A 20,215-nucleotide genomic window follows, 5' to 3' on the forward strand; every position below is an offset into this window, starting at 1 on the left:
TGGGGCGATCTCCCCTGTACTTCTGTGCCGGATGGGGTGATCTCCCCTGTACTCCTGTGCTGCATGGGTTGATCTCCCCTGTACTCCTGTGCAGCATGGGGCGATCTCCCCTGTACTCCTGTGCTGCATGGGGTGATCTCCTCTGTACTTCTGTGCCGGATGGGGTGATCTCCCCTGTACTCCTGTGCTGCATGGGGCGATCTCCCCTGTACTCCTGTGCTGCATGGGGCGATCTCCCCTGTACTCCTGTGCAGCATGGGGCGATCTCCCCTGTACTCCTGTGCAGCATGGGGCGATCTCCCCTCTACTCCTGTGCAGCATGGGGCGATCTCCCCTGTACTCCTGTGCAGCATGGGGCGATCTCCCCTGTACTTCTGTGCCGGATGGGGTGATCTCCCCTGTACTCCTGTGCTGCATGGGTTGATCTCCCCTGTACTCCTGTGCAGCATGGGGCGATCTCCCCTGTACTCCTGTGCCGCATGGGGTGATCTCCCCTGTACTCCTGTGCCGGATGGGGTGATCTCCCCTGTACTCCTGTGCTGTATGGGGCGATCTCCCCTATACTCCTGTGCAGCATGGGGCGATCTCCCCTCTACTCCTGTGCAGCATGGGGCGATCTCCCCTGTACTCCTGTGCTGCATGGGGCGATCTCCCCTGTACTCCTGTGCTGCATGGGGCGATCTCCCCTGTACTCCTGTGCAGCATGGGGCGATCTCCCCTGTACTCCTGTGCAGCATGGGGCGATCTCCCCTCTACTCCTGTGCAGCATGGGGCGATCTCCCCTGTACTCCTGTGCAGCATGGGGCGATCTCCCCTGTACTTCTGTGCCGGATGGGGTGATCTCCCCTGTACTCCTGTGCTGCATGGGTTGATCTCCCCTGTACTCCTGTGCAGCATGGGGCGATCTCCCCTGTACTCCTGTGCTGCATGGGGTGATCTCCTCTGTACTTCTGTGCCGGATGGGGTGATCTCCCCTGTACTCCTGTGCTGCATGGGGTGATCTCCTCTGTACTTCTGTGCCGGATGGGGTGATCTCCCCTGTACTCCTGTGCTGCATGGGGCGATCTCCCCTGTACTCCTGTGTAGCATGGGGCGATCTCCCCTGTACTTCGCGTTCAATGCTGAATCTGACCCCGATCTCTATACTGTATTATAGTCACACAATGTGATGACAGCGTCACTGGTGGCCGTGCTGTCACTCATGTCACTGGTGACCCCACAGACCACCCGGGTGCTGAGTGTGGAGCTGTAACAATGATACAATCTGACAAGGGACATGTGGAGCAGCCTGTGTTGCAGCATGTTACCTCTCTGCTGGAAAATCCGCATAAACATAAAGCCTACTCCATCTGTATACTGTGTGCAGTGATCACATCCTCCTACAGGGTGGGATTATGTCATGAGCAGGAAGTGATAGTGAGCAGGAGAGAGAGACAGAGGGAGAGACAGAGGGAGAGAGAGAGACAGAGGGAGAGAGACAGAGAGAGAGAGAGAGAGAGAGAGAGAGAGAGAGCAATGGGTGACAGCCCCAAGAATCGGGTGGCCGGGATGTGCTTCTGCTCCTGGTAAGTGTCCCACACTACACAAGTGTGACTGCACACTCACACTACACAAGCACCGCCAGGAGTGAGGGCACTGTGGGGGGATATTATACAGTATATATATATATATATATATATATATATATATCACACACAGGCGAGAGAGCAGGATACAGTCCGGGGAAAATGAGGGGATTTCCACATCTGCTCCCGGTGTCAGAGGGTGATCCTGTGGACACACAGACACTCTGCATTACTTTCCATTTCTGGGAAGCTGATTTATAGACGTTATGAGACGCACAGTGTCACTTCCCTGGTGTGATCCAATTCTCATTATCTCTTCTCATTCTGTATATGTACACAATGGTACAACACCGCACTATTCTCAGTATCTGCTCAGTACTACTTCCCTTATCACGTGTGTGTGTCTATATACTGTATATATACACAATGGTACAACACCGCACTGTTCTCAGTATCTGCTCAGTACTACTTCCCTTATCACGTGTGTGTGACTATATACTGTATATGTACACAATGGTACAACACCGCACTATTCTCAGTATCTGCTCAGTACTACTTCCCTTATCCCGTGTGTGTGTCTATATACTGTATATGTACACAATGGTACAACACCGCACTATTCTCAGTATCTGCTCAGTACTACTTCCCTTATCCCGTGTGTGTGTCTATATACTGTATATATACACAATGGTACAACACCGCACTATTCTCAGTATCTGCTCAGTACTACTTCCTTTATCACGTGTGTGTGACTATATACTGTATATGTACACAATGGTACAACACCGCACTATTCTCAGTATCTGCTCAGTACTACTTCCCTTATCCCGTGTGTGTGTCTATATACTGTATATATACACAATGGTACAACACCGCACTATTCTCAGTATCTGCTCAGTACTACTTCCCTTATCCCGTGTGTGTGTCTATATACTGTATATATACACAATGGTACAACACCGCACTATTCTCAGTATCTGCTCAGTATTACTTCCCTTATCCCGTGTGTGTGTCTATATACTGTATATATACACAATGGTACAACACCGCACTATTCTCATTATCTGCTCAGTACTACTACCCTTATCACGCATGTGTGTCTATATACTGTATACATATACACAATGGTACAACACCGCACTATTCTCAGTATCTGCTCAGTATTACTTCCCTTATCCCGTGTGTGTGTCTATATACTGTATATATACACAATGGTACAACACCGCACTATTCTCATTATCTGCTCAGTACTTCTACCCTTATCACGCATGTGTGTCTATATACTGTATACATATACACAATGGTACAACACCGCACTATTCTCAGTATCTGCTCAGTACTACTACCCTTATCACGCATGTGTGTCTATATACTGTATACATATACACAATGGTACAACACGGCACTATTCTCAGTATCTGCTCAGTACTACTTCCCTTATCACGTGTGTGTGTCTATATACTGTATATATACACAATGGTACAACACGGCACTATTCTCAGTATCTGCTCAGTACTACTACCCTTATCACGCATGTGTGTCTATATACTGTATACATATACACAATGGTACAACACCGCACTATTCTCAGTATCTGCTCAGTACTACTTCCCTTATCACGTGTGTGTGTGTCTATATACTGTATACATATACACAATGGTACAACACGGCACTATTCTCAGTATCTGCTCAGTACTACTACCCTTATCACGCATGTGTGTCTATATACTGTATACATATACACAATGGTACAACACCGCACTATTCTCAGTATCTGCTCAGTACTACTACCCTTATCACGTGTGTGTGTGTCTATATACTGTATATATACACAATGGTACAACACGGCACTATTCTCAGTATCTGCTCAGTATTACTACCCTTATCACATGTGTGTGTCTATATACTGAATACATATACACAATGGTACAACACCGCACTATTCTCAGTATCTGCTCAGTATTACTACCCTTATCACATGTGTGTGTCTATATACTGTATATATACACAATGGTACAACACGGCACTATTCTCAGTATCTGCTCAGTACTACTACCCTTATCACATGTGTGTCTATACACTGTATATATATATATATATATATATATATATATATATATATATATATTATATATATATATACACAATGGTAAAACACAGCACAATTCTCAGTATCTGCTCAGTGCCACTTCCCTTATCACATGTGTGAGGGTATACTGTATACAGAATATACACAATGGTACAACACCACACAAATCTCAGTATCTGCTCAGTACCACTTGCCTTATCACGTGTGTGTGTGTGTGTGTGTGTGTGTGTGTGTGTGTGTGTCTATATACTGTATACATATACACAATGGTACAACACTGCACAATTCTCAGTATCTGCTCAGTACCACTTCCCTTATCACGTGTGTGAGGGTATACTGTATACAGTATATACACAATGGTACAGCACCACACAATTCTCAGTATCTGCTCAGTACCACTTCCCTTATCACGTCTGTGAGGGTATTCTGTATATGTACACAATGGTACAACTCTGCAATATCATCAGTATCTTCTCAGTGCCACTTCTGTTATTGTGTGTGTGTATACTGTATACACACACACACACACACACACACACACACGTGCAACACCGCACTAGTCTCAGTATATGCTCAGTGCCACTTCTATTATAGTGTGTGTGTCTATATACTGCATATATATACAATGGCACAACACCGCACAATTCTCAGTATCTGCTCAGTACCACTTCCCTTATCACATGTGTGAGGGTATACTGTATACAGAATATACACAATGGAACAACACCGCCCTATTCTCAGTATCTGCTCAGTACCACATCCCTTACAATATATGTGTGTGTGAGGGTATACTATATACTACTGTACCCTTACCCCCCTAGCCCTACACCCAATACTGTTCCCTTACCCCCTTAATCCTGCACCCTATACTGTTCCCTTACCCCCCTAACTCTACACCCTATACTGTTCCCTTACCCCCCTATTCCTACACCCAACACTGTTCCCTTACCCCGCTAACTCTACACACTATACTGTTCCCTTACCCCCTAACTCTACACCCTATACTGTTCCCTTACCCCCCTAACTCTACACCCAATACTGTTCCCTTACCCCCTAACCCTACACTCTTTTCTTTTCCCTTACCCCCCTAACCCTACACCCAATACTGTTCCCTTACCCCCAAACCCTACACCCAATACTGTCCCCTTACCCCCCTAACTCTACACCCTATACTGTTCCCTTTCCCCCTACTCTACACCCTATACTGTTCCCTTACCCCCCTAACTCTACACCCTATACTGTTCCCTTACCCCCTAACTCTACACCCTATACTGTTCCCTTACCCCCCTAAACCTACACCCAACACTGTTCCCTTTCCCCCCTAACTCTACACACTATACTGTTCCCTTACCCCCCTAACTGTACGCCCTATATTTTTCCCTTACCCCCTAACTTTACACCCTATACTGTTCCCTTACCCCCCCCCCTAACTCTACACCTATACTGTTCCCTTTCCCGCCTAACTCTACACCCTATACTGTTCCCTTACCCCCTAACTCTACACCCTATACTGTTCCCTTACCCCCCTATCCCTACATCCAACACTGTTCCCTTACCCCGCTAACTCTATATACCATACTGTTCCCTTACCCCCTAACTCTACACCCAATTCTTTTCCCTTACCCCCATAACCCTGCACCCAACACTGTTCCCTTTTCCCCCTAACTCTACACCCTATACTGTTCCCTTAACCCCCTAACTCTACACCCAATACTGTTCCCTTACCCCCCTAACGCTACACCAAATACTGTTCCCTTACCCCCCTAACCCTACACCCAACACTGTTCCCTTACCCCCCAACTCTACACACTATACTGTTCCCTTACCCCCAACTCTACACCAAATACTGTTCTCTTACCCCTTAACCCTACACCCTATACTTTTCCCTTACCCCCCTAGCCCTACACCCAATACTGTTCCCTTACCACCCTAACCCTACACCCAATACTGTTCCCTTACCCCCCTAACTCTACACCCTATACTGTTCCCTTAACCCCCTAACTCTACACCCTATACTGTTCCCTTAACCCCCTAACTCTACACCCTATGCTGTTCCCTTACCCCCCTAACCCTACACCCAACACTGTTCCCTTACCCCCCAACTCTACACACTATACTGTTCCCTTACCCCTTAACTCTACACCCTATACTTTTCCCTTACCCCGCTAACTCTACACCCTATATTGTTCCCTTACCCCCCTAACTCTACACCCTATACTGTTTCTTTACCCCCTAACTCTACACCCTATACTGTTCCCTTACCCCCCTATTCCTACACCCAACACTGTTCCCTTACCCCGCTAACTCTACACACTATACTGTTCCCTTACCCCCTAACTCTACACCCTATACTGTTCCCTTACCCCCCTAACTCTACACCCAATACTGTTCCCTTACCCCCTAACCCTACACTCTTTTATTTTCCCTTACCCCCCTAACCCTACACCCAATACTGTTCCCTTACCCCCAAACCCTACACCCAATACTGTTCCTTTACCCCCCTAACTCTACACCCTATACTGTTCCCTTACCCCCTAACTCTACACCCTATACTGTTCCCTTACCCCCTAAACCTACACCAAACACTGTTCCCTTTCCCCCCTAACTCTACACACTATACTGTTCCCTTACCCCCCTAACTGTACGCCCTATATTTTTCCCTTACCCCCTAACTTTACACCCTATACTGTTCCCTTACCCCCCCTAACTCTACACCCTATACTGTTCCCTTTCCCGCCTAACTCTACACCCTATATTGTTCCCTTACCCCCTAACTCTACACCCTATACTGTTCCCTTACCCCCCTATCCCTACATCCAACACTGTTCCCTTACCCCGCTAACTCTTTATACCATACTGTTCCCTTACCCCCTAACTCTACACCCTATACTGTTCCCTTACCCCCCTAACTCTACACCCAATACTGTTCCCTTACCCCCTAACCCTACACCCAATTCTTTTCCCTTACCCCCATAACCCTGCACCCAACACTGTTCCCTTTTTCCCCTAACTCTACACCCTATACTGTTCCCTTAACCCCCTAACTCTACACCCAATACTGTTCCCTTACCACCCTAACGCTACACCAAATACTGTTCCCTTACCCCCCTAACCCTACACCCAACAATGTTCCCTTACCCCCAACTCTACACACTATACTGTTCCCTTACCCCCAACTCTACACCAAATACTGTCCTCTAACCCCTTAACCCTACACCCTATACTTTTCCCTTACCCCCCTAGCCCTACACCCAATACTGTTCCCTTTCCCCCCTAACTCTACACCCTATACTGTTCCCTTACCCCCCTAAACCTACACCCAATACTGTTCCCTTACCCCCCTAACCCTACACCCAATACTGTTCCCTTACCCCCCTAACTCTACACCCTATACTGTTCCCTTAACCCCCTAACTCTACACCCTATACTGTTCCCTTAACCCCCTAACTCTACACCCTATGCTGTTCCCTTACCCCCCTAACCCTACACCCAACACTGTTCCCTTACCCCCCAACTCTACACACTATAGTGTTCCCTTAACCCCCTAACTCTACACCCTATGCTGTTCCCTTACCCCCCTAACCCTACACCCAACACTGTTTCCTTACCCCCCAACTCTACACACTATACTGTTCCCTTACCCCTTAACTCTACACCCTATACTTTTCCCTTACCCCGCTAACTCTACACCCTATATTGTTCCCTTACCCCCCTAACTCTACACCCTATACTGTTTCTTTACCCCCTAACTCTACACCCTATACTGTTCCCTTACCCCCCTATTCCTACACCCAACACTGTTCCCTTACCCCGCTAACTCTACACACTATACTGTTCCCTTACCCCCTAACTCTACACCCTATACTGTTCCCTTACCCCCCTAACTCTACACCCAATACTGTTCCCTTACCCCCTAACCCTACACTCTTTTATTTTCCCTTACCCCCCTAACCCTACACCCAATACTGTTCCCTTACCCCCAAACCCTACACCCAATACTGTTCCTTTACCCCCCTAACTCTACACCCTATACTGTTCCCTTACCCCCTAACTCTACACCCTATACTGTTCCCTTACCCCCCTAAACCTACACCAAACACTGTTCCCTTTCCCCCCTAACTCTACACACTATACTGTTCCCTTACCCCCCTAACTGTACGCCCTATATTTTTCCCTTACCCCCTAACTTTACACCCTATACTGTTCCCTTACCCCCCCTAACTCTACACCCTATACTGTTCCCTTTCCCGCCTAACTCTACACCCTATATTGTTCCCTTACCCCCTAACTCTACACCCTATACTGTTCCCTTACCCCCCTATCCCTACATCCAACACTGTTCCCTTACCCCGCTAACTCTTTATACCATACTGTTCCCTTACCCCCTAACTCTACACCCTATACTGTTCCCTTACCCCCCTAACTCTACACCCAATACTGTTCCCTTACCCCCATAACCCTGCACCCAACACTGTTCCCTTTTTCCCCTAACTCTACACCCTATACTGTTCCCTTAACCCCCTAACTCTACACCCAATACTGTTCCCTTACCACCCTAACGCTACACCAAATACTGTTCCCTTACCCCCCTAACCCTACACCCAACAATGTTCCCTTACCCCCAACTCTACACACTATACTGTTCCCTTACCCCCAACTCTACACCAAATACTGTTCTCTTACCCCTTAACCCTACACCCTATACTGTTCCCTTACCCCCCTAAACCTACACCCAACACTGTTCCCTTTCCCCCCTAACTCTACACCCTATACTGTTCCCTCACCCCCCTAAACCTACACCCAACACTGTTCCCTTTCCCCCCTAACTCTACACACTATACTGTTCCCTTACCCCCCTAACTGTATGCCCTATATTTTTCCCTTACCCCCTAACTTTACACCGTATACTGTTCCCTTACCCCCCCCCACCCCCTCTAACTCTACACCCTATACTGTTCCCTTTCCCGCCTAACTCTACACCCTATACTGTTCCCTTACCCCCTAACTCTACACCCTATACTGTTCCCTTACCCCCCTATCCCTACATCCAACACTGTTCCCTTACCCCGCTAACTCTATATACCATAATGTTCCCTTACCCCCTAACTCTACACCCTCTACTGTTCCCTTACCCCCCTAACTCTACACCCAATACTGTTCCCTTACCCCCTAACCCTACACCCAATTCTTTTCCCTTACCCCCATAACCCTGCACCCAACACTGTTCCCTTTTCCCCCTAACTCTACACCCTATACTGTTCCCTTAACCCCCTAACTCTACACCCAATACTGTTCCCTTACCCCCCTAACGCTACACCAAATACTGTTCCCTTACCCCCCTAACCCTACACCCAACACTGTTCCCTTACCCCCCAACTCTACACACTATACTGTTCCCTTACCCCCAACTCTACACCAAATACTGTTCTCTTACCCCTTAACCCTACACCCTATACTTTTCCCTTACCCCCCTAGCCCTACACCCAATACTGTTCCCTTACCCCCCTAACTCTACACCCAATACTGTTCCCTTACCCCCCTAACTCTACACCCTATACTGTTCCCTTAACCCCCTAACTCTACACCCTATGCTGTTCCCTTACCCCCCTAACCCTACACCCAACACTGTTCCCTTACCCCCAACTCTACACACTATACTGTTCCCTTACCCCCTAACTCTACACCCTATACTTTTCCCTTACCCCGCTAACTCTACACCCTATACTGTTCCCTTACCCCCCTAACTCTACACCCTATACTGTTTCTTTACCCCCTAACTCTACACCCTATACTGCTCCCTTACCCCCTATTCCTACACCCAACACTGTTTCCTTACCCCGCTAACTCTACACACTATACTGTTCCCTTACCCCCTAACTCTACACCCTATACTGTTCCCTTACCCCCCTAACTCTACACCCAATACTGTTCCCTTACCCATAACCCTACACTCATTTCTTTTCCCTTACCCCCCTAACCCTACACCCAATACTGTTCCCTTACCCCCAAACCCTACACCCAATACTGTTCCCTTAACCCCCGAACTCTACACCCTATACTGTTCCCTTTCCCCCTACTCTACACCCTATACTGTTCCCTTACCCCCCTAACTCTACACCCTATACTGTTCCCTTACCCCCCTATCCCTACATCCAACACTGTTCCCTTACCCCGCTAACTCTTTATACCATACTGTTCCCTTACCCCCTAACTCTACACCCTATACTGTTCCCTTACCCCCCTAACTCTACACCCAATACTGTTCCCTTACCCCCTAACCCTACACCCAATTCTTTTCCCTTACCCCCATAACCCTGCACCCAACACTGTTCCCTTTTTCCCCTAACTCTACACCCTATACTGTTCCCTTAACCCCCTAACTCTACACCCAATACTGTTCCCTTACCACCCTAACGCTACACCAAATACTGTTCCCTTACCCCCCTAACCCTACACCCAACAATGTTCCCTTACCCCCAACTCTACACACTATACTGTTCCCTTACCCCCAACTCTACACCAAATACTGTTCTCTTACCCCTTAACCCTACACCCTATACTTTTCCCTTACCCCCCTAGCCCTACACCCAATACTGTTCCCTTTCCCCCCTAACTCTACACCCTATACTGTTCCCTTACCCCCCTAACTCTACACCCTATACTGTTCCCTTACCCCCCTAACCCTACACCCAACACTGTTCCCTTACCCCCCAACTCTACACACTATACTGTTCCCTTACCCCCCTAACTGTACGCCCTATATTTTTCCCTTACCCCCTAACTTTACACCCTATACTGTTCCCTTACCCCCCCTAACTCTACACCCTATACTGTTCCCTTTCCCGCCTAACTCTACACCCTATACTGTTCCCTTACCCCCTAACTCTACACCCTATATTGTTCCCTTACCCCCCTATCCCTACATCCAGCACTGTTCCCTTACCCCGCTAACTCTATATACCATACTGTTCCCTTACCCCCTAACTCTACACCCTATACTGTTCCCTTACCCCCTAACTCTACACCCAATACTGTTCCCTTACTCCCTAACCCTTCACCCAATTCTTTTCCCTTACCCCCATAACCCTGCACCCAACACTGTTCCCTTTTCCCCCTAACTCTACACCCTATACTGTTACCATTACCCCCTAACTCTACACCCAATAATATTCTTGAACCCCCCTAACTGTACATTCTATACTGTTCCCTTACCCCCCTAACTCTACACACTGTACTGTTCCCTTACCTTCCTAACTCTACACCCTATACTGTTCCCTTAACCACCTATCTCTACACCCTATACTGTTCCCTTTCCCCCCTAACCCTACACCCAACACTGTTCCCTTACTCCCCTAACTCTACACCCTATACTGTTCCCTTACCCCCCTAACTCTACACCCTATACTGTTCCCTTACCCCCTAACTTTACACCCTATTCTGTTCCCTTACCTCCTAACTCTACACCCTATACTGTTTCCTTACCCCCCTAACCCTACACCCAACACTGTTCCCTTACCCCCTAACTCTACACACTATACTGTTCCCTTACCCTTCTAACTCTACACCCCATACTGTTCCCTTACCCCCCTAAATCTACACCCTATACTGTTCCTTTATTTCCTAACTCTATACCCTATACTGTTCCCTTACCCCCTAACTCTACACCCTATACTGTTCCCTGCACCCCCAACCCTGCACCCAACATTGTTCCCTTTCCCCCCTAACTCTACACCCTATACTGTTCCCTTACCCCCCTAACTCTACACCCAATAATGTTCTTGAACCCCCCTAACTGTACATTCCATACTGTTCCCTTACCCCCCTAACTCTACACACTATACTGTTCCCTTACCTTCCTAACTCTACACCAAATACTGTTTCCTTACCCCCTAACCCTACACCCAACACTGTTCCCTTACCCCCCTAACTCTACACACTATACTGTTCCCTTACCCTTCTAACTCTACACCCTATACTGTTTCCTTACCCCCCTAACCCTACACCCAACACTGTTCCCTTACCCCCCTAACTCTACACACTATACTGTTCCCTTACACTTCTAACTCTACACCCCATACTGTTCCCTTACCCACTAAATCTACACCCTATACTGTTCCCTTACCCCCTAACTCTACACCCTATACTGTTCCCATTACCCCAACCCTGCACCCAACACTGTTCTCTTTCCCCCCTAACTCTACACCCTATACTGTTCCCTTAACCCCCTAACTCTACACCCAATAATGTTCTTGAACCCCCCAACTGTACATTCTATACTGTTCCCTTACCCTCTAACTCTACACACTATACTGTTCCTTTACCCCCCTAACTCTACACCCAATAATGTTCTTGAACCCCCCTAACTGTACATTCTATACTGTTCCCTTACCCTCTAACTCTACACCCTATACTGTTACCTTACCCCCCTAACTCTACACACTATACTGTTCCCTTACCCCCCTAACTCTACACCCAATAATGTTCTTGAACCCCCCTAACTGTACATTCTATACTGTTCCCTTACCCTCTAACTCTACACCCTAAACTGTTAGCTTACCCCCCCTAACTCTACACACTATACTGTTCCCTTACCCCCCTAACTCTACACCCAATAATGTTCTTGAACCCCCCTAACTGTACATTCTATACTGTTCCCTTACCCTCTAACTCTACACCCTATACTGTTACCTTACCCCCCTAACTCTACACACTATACTGTTCCCTTACCCCCCTAACTCTACACCCAATAATGTTCTTGAACCCCCCTAACTGTACATTCTATACTGTTCCCTTACCCTCTAACTCTACACCCTAAACTGTTAGCTTACCCCCCCTAACTCTACACACTATACTGTTCCCATTACCCCTTAACTCTACACCCAATAATGTTCTTGAACCCCCCCAACTGTACATTCTGTACTGTTCCCTTACCCCCCTAACTCTACACACTATACTGTTCCCTTACCCCCCTAACCCTACACCTTATACTGTTCTTGAACCCCCCCAACCTTGCACACACTTCTGTACCCTCACCGCTTTACCGGTTCTCAGGATTGCTTTGCCAAAGTATTGGATTGAAAAATACTGTAGATTAAATAATAATTTATTTCCCTGCCACCCAGATGATTTTCTTCTATATTAAATCAACTATATATTTTTATATATAAAATCTTTTTGTATAAAACCAAAAACCACCAGCTAGAGCCAAGTTCCACCATGTGAGGAGACAGACGTCAGCCAGACCTGGAGCACTGATCGCCCAGACTAGTTACTACAACGTCCGCTATGTTACTATAACTCACTGTATCAAGTAATATATATATATATATATATATATTAGTTAAATTTATAGTAATAATAATAATAATAATAATAATAATAATGCAGAATGTGACTGACAGGGAAGTCCCTGGATTCCTAAGAGATAGTAATGTTCAAGATAAGAACTATTGTAAACACTCAGGTAATTCTTACACCCTCTGACATTATTATATGTACACTATCTGCACTGCACTCTCTACGCCACCATCAGGAGGGAGAGTGCAGGAAGAGAAGAGAGAGAGGTGGCAGAGAGAAGCAGGGAGAGGAGAGAGCAGGGAGAGAGGAGAGAGAGAGAAACAGGAGGGGGAGAGAGCAGGGAGAGGAGAGAGAGGGAGGAGGCAGAGAGAGAGATAGCAGGAAGAGGAGGGAGAGCAGGCAGAGAGAGCAGGGAGAGGCAGTAGAGAGAGAGCAGGAAGAGAAGAGAGAGGAGGCAGAGAGAGCAGGGAGAGGCAGTAGAGAGAGAGCAGGGAGAGGAGAGAGCAGGAAGAAAAGAGAGAGGAGGCAGAGAGAGCAGGGAGAAGAGAGAGGGAGGAAGCAGAGAGAGATAGCAGGGAGAGAAGAGAGAGAGGAGGCAGAGAGAGCAGGGAGAGGAGAGAGGGAGGAGGCAGAAAGAGATAGCAGGATGAGAAGAGAAGAGAGGAGGCAGAGAGAGCATGGGGAGGAGAGAGGGAGGAGGCAGAGAGAGATAGCAGGAAGAGAAAAGAGGAGGAAGAGAGCAGGGAGAGGAGAGAGGGAGGAGGCAGAGAGAGATAGCAGGTATAGAAGAAAGGAGGCAGAGAGAGCAGGGAGAGGAGATAGAGGAGAGAGATAGAGAGAGAGAGAGAGAGAGAGAGAGAGAGAGAGAGTGGAGGAGGAGAGAGCAGGGAGAGGAGAGAGAGAGGAGGCAGAGAGAGATAGGTATAGAAGAAAGGAGGCAGAGAGAGCAGGGAGTGGAGAGAGAGGAGAGAGCAGGAAGAGGAGAAAAGAGAGGAGGCAGAGAGAGCAGGGAGAGGAGAGAGGGAGGAGGCAGAGAGAGATAGCAGGAAGAGAAGAGAGGAGGCAGAGAGAGCAGGGGGAGGAGAGAGGGAGGAGGCAGAGAGAGATAGCAGGAAGAGAAAAGAGGAGGAAGAGAGCAGGGAGAGGAGAGAGGGAGGAGGCAGAGAGAGAGAGATAGCAGGAAGAGAAGAGAGGAGGCAGAGAGAGCAGGGGGAGGAGAGAGGGAGGAGGCAGAGAGAGATAGCAGGAAGAGAAGAGAGGAGGCAGAGAGAGCAGGGGGAGGAGAGAGGGAGGAGGCAGAGAGAGATAGCAGGAAGAGAAAAGAGGAGGAAGAGAGCAGGGAGAGGAGAGAGGGAGGAAGCAGAGAGAGATAGCAGGTATAGAAGAAAGGAGGCAGAGAGAGCAGGAAGAGGAGAGAACAGGGAGAGGAGAGACAGAGAGAGATAGAGAGAGAGAGAGTGGAGGAAGAGAGAGCAGGGAGAGGAGAGAGGGAGGAGGCAGAGAGAGATAGCAGGATGAGAAGAGAGAGCAGGGAGAGGAGAGAGGGAGGAGGCAGAGAGAGAGAGTTAGCAGGAAGAGAAGAGAGAGAGAGGAGGCAGAGAGAGCAGGAAGAGGAGAGAGAGCAGGAAGAGGAGAGAGGGAGGGAGGAGGCAGAGAGAGAGATAGCAGGAAGAGAAGAGAGAGAGGAGGCAGAGAGAGCAGGGAGAGGAGAGAGGGAGGAGGCAGAGAGAGAGAGTGAGAGATAGCAGGAAGAGAAGAGAGAGGAGGCAGAGAGAGCAGGGAGAGGAGAGAGAGAGAGAGAAGGCAGAGCGAGCAGGGAGAGGAGAGAGAGAGAAGGCAGAGCGAGCAGGGAGAGGAGAGAGAGAGAGAGGGAGGAGGCAGAGAGTGCAGGGAGAGGCAGGAGAGAGAGCAGGAAGAGGAGAGGAAAAGAGCATGGAGAGGAGAGAGATGAGGGGGAGAGAGAGGAGGAAGAGAGGGAGCAGTAAGAGGAGGTGGAGAGAGATGAGGGAGAGAGAGAGCTGGGAGAGGAGAGAAAGGAGGGGAAGAGAGAGAGCAGGGAGAGGAGGGCAGAGAGAGGAGGGGGAGAGAGAGTAGGGAGAGTAGAGGGAGAGATAGGAGGGGGAGAGAGAGCAGGGAGAGGCAGTAGAGAGAGAGCAGGAAGAGAAGAGAGAGGAGGCAGAGAGAGCAGGGAGAGGCAGTAGAGAGAGAGAGCAGGGAGAGGAGAGAGCAGGAAGAGAAGAGAGAGGAGGCAGAGAGAGCAGGGAGAGGAGAGAGAGGGAGGAAGCAGAGAGAGATAGCAGGAAGACAAGAGAGAGAGAGGAGGCAGAGAGAGCAGGGAGAGGAGAGAGGGAGGAGGCAGAGAGAGAGAGAGAGATAGCAGGAAGAGAAGAGAGGGGGAGGAGAGAGGGAGGAGGCAGAGAGAGATAGCAGGAAGAGAAAAGAGGAGGAATAGAGCGGGGAGAGGAGAGAGGGAGGAGGCAGAGAGAGATAGCAGGTAGAAAAGAAAGGAGGCAGAGAGAGCAGAGTGAGGAGAGCAGGAAGAGGAGAGAGCAGGGAGAGGAGAGACAGAGAGAGATAGAGAGAGAGAGAGAGTGGAGGAGGAGAGAGCAGGGAGAGGAGAGAGGGAGGAGGCAGAGAGAGAGTTAGCAGGAAGAGAAGAGAGAGAGGAGGCAGAGAGAGCAGGGAGAGGAGAGAGAGTGAGGAGGCAGAGAGAGAGATAGCAGGAAGAGAAGAGAGAGAGGAGGCAGAGAGAGGAGAGAGAGCAGGGAGAGGAGAGAGGGAGGAGGCAGAGAGAGAGAGAGAGATAGCAGGAAGAGAAGAGAGAGAGGAGGCAGAGAGAGCAGGGAGAGGCAGAAGAGAGAGCAGGGAGAGGAGAGAGAAGGCAGAGAGAGCAGGGAGAGGAGAGAGAGGGAGGAGGCAGAGAGAGATAGCAGGAAGAGAAGAGAGAGAGGAGGCAGAGAGTGCAGGGAGAGGCAGGAGAGAGAGCAGGAAGAGGAGAGGAAAAGAGCAGGGAGAGGAGAGAGATGAGGGGGAGAGAGCAGGGAGAGGAGGGGGAGAGAGAGGAGGAAGAGAGAGCAGTAAGAGGAGGTGGAGAGAGATGAGGGGGAGAGAGAGCTGGGAGAGGAGAGAAAGGAGGAGAAGAGAGAGCAGGGAGAGGAGGGCAGAGAGAGGAGGGGGAGAGAGAGTAGGGAGAGGAGAGGGAGAGATAGGAGGGGGAGAGAAAGCAAAGAGAGGAGGTGGAGAGAGCAGGGAGAGGAGAGAGATGAGGGGGAGAGAGCAGGGAGAGGAGGGCAGAGAGAGGAGGGGGAGAGAGAGCAGGGAGAGGATGGCAGAGAGGAGGGAGAGAGAGAAAGCGAGGAGGGAGAGGAGAGAGCAGGAAGAGAAGAGAGAGGAGGCAGAGAGAGCAGGGAGAGGCAGGAGAGAGCAGGGAGAGGAGAGAGAGAAGGCAGAGAGAGCAGGGAGTGGAGAGAGAGAGAGAGGAGGCAGAGAGAGCAAGGAGAGGCAGGAGAGAGAGAGAGCAGGGAGAGGAGGGAGAGGAGAGAACAGGAAGAGAAAAGAGAGAGTTGACAGAGAGAGCAGGGAGAGGAGAGAGCAGGGAGAGGAGAGAGCAGGGAGAAGAGAGAGAGATAGTAGGCAGAGAGAGCAGGGAGAGGAGAGAAAAAGCAGGGAGAGGAGAAAGATGAGGGGGGAGAGAGGAGGGAGAGGAGGGCAGAGATAGGAGAAGGAGAGGAGGTTGAAAGACAGGAGGGGGGGGGGAGAGGAGGGGGAGAGAACATGGAGAGGAGGGTGAGAGAGAGGAGGGGGAGAGAGAGCAGGGAGAGGAGGGGGAGAGAGAGCAGGGAGAGGAGGTGGAGAGAGCAGGGAGAGGAGGGTGAGAGAGGAGGAGGAGAGAGAGCAGAAAGAGGAGGGGGAGAGAGCAGGGAGAGGAGAGAGATGAGGGGGAGGGAGAGCAGGGAGAGGAGGGGGAGAGAGCGCAGGGAGAGGAGGGTGAGAGAGGAGGGGGACAGAGAAGAGGGAGAGGAGGTGGAGAACAGGGAGAGGATGGCAGAGAGGAGGGGAAGAGAGAGCAGGAAGAGAGAGGAGGGGGAGAGAGCAGGGAGAGTAGAGAGAGAAAGGGAGGAGGAAGAGGAGAGAGCAGGAAGAGAAGAGAGAGGAGGCAGAGAGAGCAGGGAGAGGCAGGAGAGAGAGCAGGGAGTGGAGAGAGAGAGAGAGAGAGGGAGGAGGCAGAGAGAGATAGCAGGAAGAGAAGAGAGAGAGGAGGCAGAGAGAGCAAGGAGAGGCAGGAGAGAGAGAGCAGGGAGATGAGAGAGCAGGAAGAGGAGAGAGAGAGATAGTAGGCAGGGAGAGCAGGGAGAGAAGAGAAAAAGAGCAGGGAGAGGAGAAAGATGAGTGGGGAGAGAGAAAGAGCAGGGAGAGGAGGGCAGATAGAGGAGAGGGAGAGGAGGTTGAGAGAGAGGAGGGGAAGAGAGAGGAGGGAGAGGAGGTGGAGAGAACATGGAGAGGAGGGTGAGAGAGAGGAGGGGGAGAGAGAGCAGGAAGAGGAGGCGGAGAGAGCAGGGAGAGGAGCGAGATGAGGGGGAGAGAACAGGGAGAGGAGGGGGAGAGAGAGCAGGGAGAGGAGGGCAGAGAGAGGAGGGGGAGAGAGAGCAGGGAGAGGGGTGAGAGAGAGCAGGGAGAGGAGGGCAGAGAGAGGAGGGGAGAGAGAGCAGGGAGAGGGGTGAGAGAGAGCAGGGAGAGGAGGTGGAGAGAGCAGGGAGAGGAGGGTGAGAGGATGAGGAGAGAGAGCAGGAAGAGGAGGGGGAGAGAGCAGGGAGAGGAGAGAGATGAGGGGGAGAAAGAGCAGGGAGAGGAGGGGGAGAGAGAGGAGGGGGAGGAGGGTGAGAGAGAGGAAGGGGACAGGAAGCAGGAAGAGGAGGGGGAGAGAGCAGGGAGAGGAGAGAGATGAGGGGTAGAGAGAGCAGGGAGAGGAGGGGGAGAGAGAGCAGGGAGAGGAGGTGGAGGGAGGAGGGGGGAGAGAGAGGAGGGGGGAGAGAGAGGAGGGGAGAGAGAGCAGTGAGAGGAGGTGGAGAGAGCAGGGAGAGGAGGGGGAGAGAGATCAGGAAGAGGAGGGGGAGAGAGCAGGGAGAGGAGAGAGATGAGGGGGAGAGAGAGCAGGTAGAGGAGGGTAGAGAGAGGAGAGGGAGATAGAGCAGGGAGAATAGGGGGAGAAAGCAGGGAGAGGCGATAGAGGAGGGGGAGAGAGCAGAGAGAGGAAGGCAGAGAGAGGAGGGGGAGAGAGAGCAGGGAGAAAAGGGGGAGAGAGCAGGAAGGAGAGAGAGGAGGGGGAGGAGAGAGGAGGGAGAGGAAGGGGGGGAGAGCAGGGAGAGGAGAGAGAGGAGGGAGAGAGCAGGGAGAGGAGAGAGAGGAGTGGAGAGAGCAGGGAGAGGCAAGAGAGAGCAGGGAGAGGAGAGAGAGGAGGGAGAGGAGAGAACAGGGAGACGAGGGAAGAGAGATGAGGAAGAGAGAGAGCAGGGAGAGAAGGGGAGAGAGAGGAGGGGGAGAGAGAGCAGGGAGAGGAGGGAAGAGAGAGGAGGGGGAGAGAGAGCAGGGAGAGGAGAGAGAGGAGGGGGAGGAGAGAGCAGGGAGAAGAGGGCAGATAGAGGAGGAGGAGAGAGAGCAGGGAGAGGAGAGAGAGCAGGTAGAGGAGAGAAAAAGAGCAGGGAGAGGAGAGAGATGAGGGGGAGAGAGTGCAGGGAGACGAGGGCAGAGAGAGGAGGGGGAGAGAGCAGGGAGAGGAGAGAGAGGAGGGGGAGAGAGAGTAGGGAGAGGAGGGGAAAGAGGGGAGGGGAGAAAGAGCAGGGAGAGGAGGGGGAGAGAGCAGGAAGAGGGGAGAGGAGGGCAGGGAGAGGAGGGGGAGGGAGAGGAGGGGGAGAGAGAGCTGGGAGAGCAGGAGGAGAGAGCAGGGAGAGCAAGGGGAGTGAGGGCAGATTGCGGAGGGGTAGAGAGAGCAGGGAGAGGATGGCAGAGAGGAGGGGGAGAGAGAAAGCGAGGAGGGAGAGGAGAGAGCAGGAAGAGAAGAGAGAGGAGGCAGAGAGAGCAGGGAGAGGCAGGAGAGAGCAGGGAGAGGAGAGAGAGAAGGCAGAGAGAGCAGGGAGTGGAGAGAGAGAGAGAGAGAGGAGGCAGAGAGAGCAAGGAGAGGCAGGAGAGAGAGAGAGCAGGGAGAGGATGGAGAGGAGAGAACAGGAAGAGAAAAGAGAGAGTTGACAGAGAGCAGGGAGAGGAGAGAGCAGGGAGAGGAGAGAGCATGGAGAAGAGAGAGAGATAGTAGGCAGAGAGAGCAGGGAGAGGAGAGAAAAAGCAGGGAGAGGAGAAAGATGTGGGGGGAGAGAGGAGGGAGAGAGCTGGGAGAGGAGGGCAGAGATAGGAGAAGGAGAGGAGGTTGAAAGACAGGAGGGGGGGAGAGGAGGGGGAGAGAACATGGAGAGGAGGGTGAGAGAGAGGAGGGGGAGAGAGAGCAGGGAGAGGAGGGGGAGAGAGAGCAGGGAGAGGAGGTGGAGAGAGCAGGGAGAGGAGAGTGAGAGAGGAGGAGGAGATAGAGCAGAAAGAGGAGGGGGAGAGAGCAGGAAGAGGAGAGAGATGATGGGGAGGGAGAGCAGGGAGAGGAGGGGGAGAGAGCGCAGGGAGAGGAGGGTGAGAGAGGAGGGGGACAGAGAAGAGGGAGAGGAGGTGGAGAACAGGGAGAGGATGGCAGAGAGGAGGGGAAGAGAGAGCAGGAAGAGAGAGGAGGGGGAGAGAGCAGGGAGAGTAGAGAGAGAAAGGGAGGAGGAAGAGGAGAGAGCAGGAAGAGAAGAGAGAGGAGGCAGAGAGAGCAGGGAGAGGCAGGAGAGAGAGCAGGGAGTGGAGAGAGAGAGAGAGGGAGGAGGCAGAGAGAGATAGCAGGATGAGAAGAGAGAGAGGAGGCAGAGAGAGCAAGGAGAGGCAGGAGAGAGAGAGCAGGGAGATGAGAGAGCAGGAAGAGGAGAGAGAGAGAGATAGTAGGCAGGGAGAGCAGGGAGAGAAGATAAAAAGAGCAGGGAGAGGAGAAAGATGAGTGGGGAGAGAGAAAGAGCAGGGAGAGGAGGGCAGATAGAGGAGAGGGAGAGGAGGTTGAGAGAGAGGAGGGGAAGAGAGAGGAGGGAGAGGAGGTGGAGAGAACATGGAGAGGAGGGTGAGAGAGAGGAGGGGGAGAGAGAGCAGGAAGAGGAGGCGGAGAGAGCAGGGAGAGGAGCGAGATGAGGGGGAGAGA

The 20,215-nt window shown here is 51.1% G+C and overlaps 1 protein-coding gene across 1 annotated transcript in view; it reads left to right on the forward strand.

The window, feature by feature from the left end:
• The first annotated feature begins 1,422 nt into the window (after positions 1-1,422).
• The window catches only part of ICOSLG (inducible T cell costimulator ligand), a 120,033-nt gene continuing 101,240 nt past the window's right edge, over positions 1,423-20,215 (forward strand). Inside the window, exon 1 of the mRNA XM_063956900.1 lies at positions 1,423-1,565. Within this exon, the coding sequence (XP_063812970.1) occupies positions 1,516-1,565 (50 nt within the window). The 5' untranslated portion in view covers positions 1,423-1,515. The remainder of the gene's footprint in view (positions 1,566-20,215) is intronic.

Source organism: Pseudophryne corroboree, chromosome 2 (genome assembly GCF_028390025.1).
Source record: "Pseudophryne corroboree isolate aPseCor3 chromosome 2, aPseCor3.hap2, whole genome shotgun sequence".
Classification (NCBI taxonomy): Eukaryota; Metazoa; Chordata; class Amphibia; order Anura; family Myobatrachidae; genus Pseudophryne; species Pseudophryne corroboree.